General features: G+C 56.5%; 1 protein-coding gene across 1 annotated transcript; it reads left to right on the top strand.

Moving 5' to 3' along the window:
- The first annotated feature begins 6001 nt into the window (after positions 1-6001).
- On the top strand, positions 6002-7165 carry LOC116494672 (neuropeptide Y receptor type 2-like). Its single transcript, XM_032196648.1, has one exon. The coding sequence runs from the start codon at positions 6002-6004 to the stop codon at positions 7163-7165; it is 1164 nt and encodes a 387-aa protein (XP_032052539.1).
- The last annotated feature ends 892 nt before the right edge of the window (positions 7166-8057 follow it).

The following is an 8057-nucleotide window of genomic DNA, read 5'->3' as shown; positions in this document are numbered from 1 at the left end:
CCCTGCGGACTGCGGGGCCACAGCCACAGCCTCAGAGCAGCTCAGGCATCCAAGCGGTTTGGCTGCCCTCTCCCCTCCACCCTCAGCCATCCAGAGCAGCTCAATCAAAAGCTGCAAGGAAAAGGAAGGGGGAGAAGGCACAGAGCTCCCAGGCAAGGACTCACAGGGAGCCTTGTCTGAATTTTGGGTCCAAGTGCCACTGTCAGAGGGGCTTGTTTCAGGAATGGATCAGCCTCCTTTTTCTGCTGAGCCATCAGAGCTTTTCCTTGCTGTATCATGACTCTTGTGGTGGAGGAAGTCGGCTAGAATCCCTCCTGGTTTGCGTTCTCATAAAGAAAAGGAAAACAAAGCTCACTGCGGGGGTGAACAGCAAAACTCCGACGAACTTCCAGCTGTGGTTGCTGGAGGCGAGGAGAGGCATCCTCCTCCTCCCTAGCCTCTGGGAGCAGCTCCTAGCCTGGCCAGGTGGGGAGTTTTGTTTCTCCTGCTTCCCCGTGCTGGCTGCAGGATGCTTGCCTGGGCTCCTGCGAGCTTGGCTTTCTCAGATTTGGACACACTGCTGCTGCTTTTGCCTCCCTTTGCTCCAGGTGTGTGGGCAGTGCTGAGCACCCTCAAATAGAAGCTCACTCCACTTCCTAGCTCCATGCTGAATCTGGCTCTGGAACAGCCCCAGCCGTTGCCAAAGTGGCTAAAACTTCTCGAAATGAGTTTTATTTGCATCAAAAAAGTAACTAAAGCCTTGCCCCAAGAAGCAGCCCGCTCCTGTGGGTGCGGTACGAGCACGGAGCAGGGGTGGCTGCGGGGAGGCTGGTGGTGGCTCTGCTGAGCTGTGGGACCTTCAGCCCCCCTGCTGCATGGGGGGAACCCAGCCTGGACAGGACCATTTCAATCCCAAGCAGGGTCAGAGCCCAGGGGAGCTGCAGCATGGGGTGGATGGATGCTCACCCCGGTCAGCGGCACCGCCAGGAGCCTGCAGACCTCCAGCTCCCACCACGTCTCCCCGGAGAGGGAGCTGGATGTGGTGGAAAAGCTCCTCTCTCCTCGATGCAAGAAGCCCCTCAGTGGCTGAGCACTGTATAAACAGCAGCAGCAGGCTCCCTCCCCCTTTCCATTTCTGTTTGTTAAACACACGCTCCCTGCCTTTCTCTCATTCAGGAGCTCACAGAGCATCCAGCTCGGGGAGACGGGGGCTGTCACTCACCCCGCAGGAGGCTGCTCGGAGCAGGGTGCCAACAATTTCCCCGGCGATGGAGCACCCTCCAGCAGCCCGGATCCTCTCCTGACTTCCTTGCCTTTCCGAGGACAGTCGCAGAAAAGTGCTTTTCGCCCCCCTTGCCACAGGTTGACTCCCAGAGAGGACGAAGAGGGGCGTCCCAGCAATGAGACCCTAAGGCGAGGGAGGAACGAGGAGGACGCTCCGGCCTTTGCAGGTGGGTCGGGGAGGGCTGAGATGGGGCCAGCTCTTGGCCACGCGGCGTGGTTCGAGCGACAGCATCCCTGGGAGACTGGATCCAGGGACTGACAACCCTGAGGGCTGGGATAGAGAGAAAGTGAACCAGAAACACCCACACAGTTTTGGAGCAGAAGCAGGGAGCGTGGGAAGGGGGATGCTGAGCAGCAGGCTGCTCCGGGGGGGTGCCAAAACCAGGCAGGTAGAGCTACAGAGCACTGCAGGTGTGGGGCTGAGGTGCTTGGCTCTTAAACCCTCCTCCCCCCTGCACTCTGCCTCCTCGTGGCTCCCTGCAAACCTCTGGCAGCTCCTGGGTGCTGCTGCTGGGGCCACACATGCTGCCAGCCCTCGGCTCGCTGCCAGAGGTCCCAGCCCCCAGAGGCAGGGGGCTGCAGGGGGGAATCGGTGCTGGCTTGCTTTCGGCACTCCTTGCATGCTGAGTGTTGATCAGAGCTCCTCACCGTCCTGCTGGAGCCTGCGTTTCACCAGCAAAGTGAGTTTCTGGCCCGTCCCAAAGCAGGATACGGGGTCTGCTCCCTGGTTGCTCTATTAGTGGGGTTGTTGTCTCCCTCCCATCCCTTGTCTCATCTCCCCCATGCTCCCCAGACTTCCAGAGTCACCAGACTCCCCAAATTAACCAGGTTCCCCCTGCCAGGCTGTCTCTGTCCTTCTGCAGCCCTGACAAGCCGCGGGGCTCCCTTGCAGTGTCACCCAACACCGCTCTGCTCCCATGGCACATCCCACAGCACAGAGACCCCCGTGCTGTCCCCCCCTGCTTTCCGTGGGGGGCACTTCCAGGAGAAATTGTGCATCCCTGCCAAACGCCTCTCCTCTCGTCACCTCTTTTTCTGTCCATCCTGAGCTGAGTGTCTAAAGCATCCTCCTTGCCTCGTCCCCTTCAGAGTCTTTTGTGACTCTTTTGTGGGGCACACAGACATTTGGCAGGGAATTTCACAGAAGCCCCCGTGCATCTCCTTGTCCCCAGGGCCAGTCCTACCCCAGGGTCTGCTGGCAGCAGGGGTGGCAGTGCCTGTCTGATGCCATAAGGTTTCTGCACCAGCGGGCCCACTCTGGAGAGACAACTGATGACACTGCAGCAGACGAGGGGCAGGCAGGTGAGAGGGTCTTCTTTCTGCCAGAACCTCACAGTGGGGCAACTTCCCCTTCTCTGGAGGTGGAAGGGCCGGGGATGATGTCTATCCCCTCTTTGGCTTCGGGATATCCTTCCAGAGCCGCCACTTGCCCTGAAACCAGCACACCACACAGAGGAGGTGAAACCCCCTCCCCTCCATCACTCACACTTTTCACACAGCTCCTGCAATCATTGTTCAGCCACGCCAGTTATCCCCAGGGACTCCGAGCCCTCTCTGGCGGTGAGCACAGGACGGAGTTACCAAACCTGGGCTCCGTGCCCAGCCCTGCTGCGGGCTCACTGTGAGGCCTCGGGCAGGCTGGTTGGCCTCTCCACATCTCCATTTATTGTGGTTTCCTCCCTCGTGTGTGTGCTGTGGGCACGGGGCTGGACACGGCTGCAGGGGGGTGACGAGGTTGTGGTAAGGAGGGATGGTCTCAGGCCTCCTCGCCATGGGCACTGACTGCTGCTGGGTGCTGGATGAGACAAGCCCATGCTCCAGAGCGGGCTGCTGGAGATTTGGGGGCTTCGTGGAGCTGAAATGATTTGGAGAAAGGGCACAGCGTGGAGCAGAGCCAGGCCGTGGAAACATCCATCAGCCCCAGGCCTCGTGTTCTAGCACTGTTGGAGAAGGAGATAGCGGCTGTCACCAGCCAGGTTTGGAGCAGGGAGCAGAGGCTGCCTGACTCCTTCTGCTCCCTCCTTTCCGATCAGTGATAACCGTGGCAGGATCATGATTCCTGGCCATGCTCTGAGCCACCTCTGTCCTTACCTCCACGCCGTGCCCCCACACCACGTGCCTGCTGCCTTCATGACCCCAGTCCCACAGCTTGGACAAGAAAGAGGAATTTAAACCAGCGAGCTCTGGGTTCGGTGGTATTTCTGCCTCCTCCTGGTCTTGCTCTGCTGCTCTGCTCTCCCACAAGCAGTTGGCTCTCAGCTCCAAAGATTTTCCACCCAGGCTGGCAGGCCCGCCGAGCATGGCAGCGTGTGCCTGGCAGCAGCCTGCACGTCCATTACCAGCTGGAACAGACCTCGGTCCGCTCCGGCAGCATCCCTGTGACCGCCAGGCAGCCCCCGGAGGAGGAACACTTATTATTACCATTTTGCTTCTTAATTAAAATGCCTTAATTGATTTTTAATAGTTCCCCTTTGGAAAAATAAAAAAAAAGGTGGGGGGGGGAAAGAAACAACAAAGCAAACCAAATCAAATAATAACTCCATTAAGGCCATTTTGTTAGGAAGCGAAACGGCTCCATTAATCATGGTGTTCCTGGCTCCTCACAGATGGTGGGTAGCTGCCAGTCTCCAGTGGAAGGAAATAGCCTGAGATGTGGACGTGGGAACTGACAGACTGGTGGGGATGGAGGGAAGGGAGCACCCAAGACACGGGTACCAGAGATAAACGGGACGGGCAAGACACAGAAAAGAGGATAAGAAGTGACCGATAAAGTGAGGCTGGGCAAGCTGGGAGGCATAGAAATCCAGCCTGAGAGCAAAAAGGGGAAGTGCAGCCACTGAAAGCATGCCCAGCACTTGTTCTGCTTCCTTCACCAGCCCTTTGGCCCTCTTGCTCCTGCAGCTCAAAGCCTCCTTCCTACCCTGCCAGCAGCTTTCTGGGTTCTGTTTCCACGGTGTCTGAACCGACAGCTTCACTCCCAGGAGCTGCTGGCATGAAGTAGCCAGCTGGTGCTGGAGTTTGGCAAGTCTGGCAAGCTGGGGGGCACGGCGAGGGCAGGAAAAGGGCGGCATGGGCAGGGCCAGGCTACTGCAGGCAGCTTCCAGGAGCAGCTCCCAGGGGATCGCAGCCCCGTGCGGAGGAACGAGGAGAGAACACGCAGCCATTTATTGTTCTTTGCGATGTAATTGCCGCCTCCTTTGCCATCTTGCCACCATTATTTTGTGCTATTTGCTTAAAGAACTAGCTTAAATGTGATGTGCTCAGCACAGAGTGAGGTAAAGCATCCTCCCTTCCCACGGACAGGCTGTCTTCAAACATTCGGCTTGCGGGGCACAGACCTGTGGGAAGCCCACCAGCACCCAGTCAGATGAAATCCTGTCACCCCTGGGAAAAACCCAGAGCAGTTAACTCCTCAGGGAGGCTGAGAAGGTGACCAGGCCCCCAGTTTCCAGCTTTGTTTAAGCCCTGTGTCTCCTTCCCTTCCTCAGGGGCAGCAGGGAATTGCCCCTTTCCATCACAGAAAGCATGATGCTTTGTGGGCAGCCCCGTTTGGGCACGGTGCAGCTTCTGACTTCCACTTGGTGCACATGAGGGGAAGGTGCAGGGGGCCATGCCCACCCCTCCCCATGCACCCCAGCAGCAGTTCTGAGACGTGGAGGCTGGAAGGAGCTGGTGGCAGAGCTGGCTTCTCTCCTGCTGTGTTTGGACTGAGCAAAAGCCCTGCCACAACGCTGTGCCACTGCGGCGGCACCAAACACCAGCCACGGGCTCCAGGCTGAGCCACTCCTGGCTCCCAAAGCTGTGTTGGTGCAGGCATTTGTGCACGGCATGGTGAGAGGCTGGCTGGCTTTTGCTCTGGGGCATGTTTGTGCCTGGACACTCAGCAGCAGCTCTGCAGGAGGCTCGTTCACAGCTCCAGCTGCTTGCCCCTGTGCGGCTCTGCGGCTCCTGCACGTCCCTGTAAAATCTCAGCACCCACTGCCTGCATTGGCTTGGGTGGCTGGAGCAGTGTGGGATGCTCGTGTGGGAATGGGGCAACAGGTATTGTCAGCTGGAGAGGTGAGAAATAAGAAACTGAACCAAACAGGGAGCAAAATCCGCAGAGAGTGCATTTTGGAGAGGAGGAGGAGAGCACCCTGAATTTGAGAGTGTCTGGTTTGCTTTCCTGCTTCTTAAGGAATTAGGACTCAGGGCGTTTTTATAGGGAAGTAAATCTCATCAAAGATGACTGACACCATCATTGATTTCTTCTGTCAGCCCCAGGAGGTCCCAAATTTTTGATGTGTTTGAATCAGCTCTCTGTTTTGCAGAGCCCAGCCTGAGGGAGCAGAAGACATGTGGAGGGGCTCCACGAGCAGGAGATCTTTCCAGGGCCCACCAGTCTGGCCCTGTCTCGTTTGGGCTTTTTTTCCCCTGTTCAATCTAGATACACAGAATCCCAGAAACCCGTGACAAGTAACGTGAGCCCTGAATTTTCCTTAAGGAATTGGCGTCCATCTGATGGTAGGCTCTAACAGAAGTTGTCAGAGAGGTGAAAGGCCATTCGGTGTGAGGAAGAATATGGGGTAAGCATCAGGCAGAAGGATGTCACTGGTGCTGTGACATGGCAAAATGCTGTGTGGGAGATGCCCTTGGAGTCTCAGCTCTTATTGTGATGCTCTGCTGCCTCCCCTGCTCTCACCTCTGCTGTGCTTATGTTCCAGCCCCCCTTCTCCCGACTGAAGGGCCCAGGCCAGGCATGGGACTGCTGGAGGGAGCCAACAGCACCCTCGCCATGGAGAAGACAGCATTAGAGGAGAAGCTGCCGCAGGGCTGGCACACCGAGGACTTTGTCACCCCTAGCCAGGATCTCTCCGGGTCCCGCAGCGTTATGATGGACAGCACCAAGATCCTGGGGGTCCAGGTGGTTCTGATTGCTGCCTACTCCCTCATCATCCTGCTGGGCTTCATCGGCAACTCCTTGGTCATCTACATCATCGTGAAGTACAAGACCATGAGGACTGTCACCAACTTCTTCATAGCGAACCTGGCCCTGGCAGACCTGATGGTGGACACCCTCTGCCTGCCGTTCACCCTGGTGTACACGCTGCTGGACGAGTGGAAGTTCGGAGCTGTTCTTTGCCACCTGGTCCCTTACGCTCAAGCCCTGAGCGTCCACGTGTCCACTCTCACTCTCACCGTGATAGCCCTGGACAGGTATCGGTGTATCGTTTTCCACCTGGACAGCAGGATCTCCAAGAGGCTCAGCTTCACCATCATAGCCATCATGTGGCTGGCAGCAGCGGTCCTAGCGGGTCCTCTGGCCATCTTCAGGGAGTACCGCTATGAGGAAATCCCGTCCATCAACCTCAAAATGGCAGTCTGCTCAGAAAAATGGCCTTCTGGCAACAACAGAGACGCCACCATCTACAGCCTGTCCATGCTCCTCCTGCAGTACGTTTTCCCTCTGGCAGTTATTTGCTATGCCTACACCAGGATCTGGTTCAAGCTGAAAAACCACGTCAGCCCCACTTCTAGGAATGAAAACCACTGCCGGAGGAGGAAAACCACCAAAATGCTAGTGATGGTAGTCGTGGTATTCGCAGTCTGCTGGCTCCCCTTCCACATGTTCCAGCTTGCCATTGATCTTGATCTGGTTCTTATCTTCCATGAATACAAACTCCTGTACACTGTCTTCCACGTGGGGGCCATGTGCTCTACGTTTGTCAACCCCCTGCTGTACGGATGGATGAACAAGAACTACAGGAACGGCTTCCTCACCTTTTTCCGCTGCCAGGACAAGCCAGAGAGCCTCCACACCGAGGGCTCGGTGAGGGGCAGGTCGTACATCTTCAGGGCCAACACCCTAAACGGGAGCATCAAGCAGTCTGCTGGCAACGGGCCGCTGCCCACAGAGGTTTAGGGATGGGATGTGCACCCCTGGGACTGAGGCTGGCAGAGCCCAGAGACGTTCTTGGTGAATGCCTCTTTTTTTTTTTTGTGCTGCCAAAACTTTAGAGCTACTGCAGCCACGTGGAAATATCCCCCCTGTATCTCTCAGTACAATAAATCTGGTGTATTTCTGTCTGACCAAACAAATGACTTTTTCCTTTCTCTGTGTTTAAGCGATGCATGCAGAAGCATGAAAAATCACAGAGGGAGCTTCCATTTAGCCAGCAAAATACACCCTTTTAGCCACTTCCATTTGCCAAAGTGGGCTGTTCAACCTTTTACCCCCTGACACGACACATTATGATGGAGAACCATTATCGTGCATGCTTGTTTGTCTGTACGTCTCCCAGCCTCAAGCCGTATTGATCCATCTTTAGCTAATGCCTCTGAGGGGAGGGAGACCTGCTCTCCTCGGGACACACAGGCTGCTTGGGGCCATCGCTGCCAGGGCCGTGGCAGGGGAGCCGGAGGGTGCAGGATGGAGCTGGGCCATCGAGGATCCATGCACAGCACCTGCACAAATCCTCTCTGCGGCCCAGGGGAGGAGCTCTTGTCCCCAGCGAGCCCTGGAGGTGGCAGTGATGCTACTTACCACAGCTTCTTTTGCAAGTGCTGAAGCAAGGCTTTGGGGACACCCCTGGGTGACAGCTCACGACACACAAGCTGATATTCATTAGCGAGTGCCCATGTGCAGAGCAGGCAGAGGGGCAGATAGGAAAGGAAAAAAAAAACACATCGGTGACAGCATCTTCCAAAGTGCTCAGAGGGTTTTAAGGTTTTTCTCTTTCTGGGGTTGGAGGTGCTCTGGGTCTTATATGGGTGCTTCTGCTCAGAAGAGAGAAGTAATCCACTTGCATGGTTGT

Source organism: Aythya fuligula, chromosome 14 (genome assembly GCF_009819795.1).
Source record: "Aythya fuligula isolate bAytFul2 chromosome 14, bAytFul2.pri, whole genome shotgun sequence".
Classification (NCBI taxonomy): domain Eukaryota; kingdom Metazoa; phylum Chordata; class Aves; order Anseriformes; family Anatidae; genus Aythya; species Aythya fuligula.
Note: the sequence above shows the minus strand (reverse complement) of the source record. Positions and strands in the feature narration are given on the sequence as shown.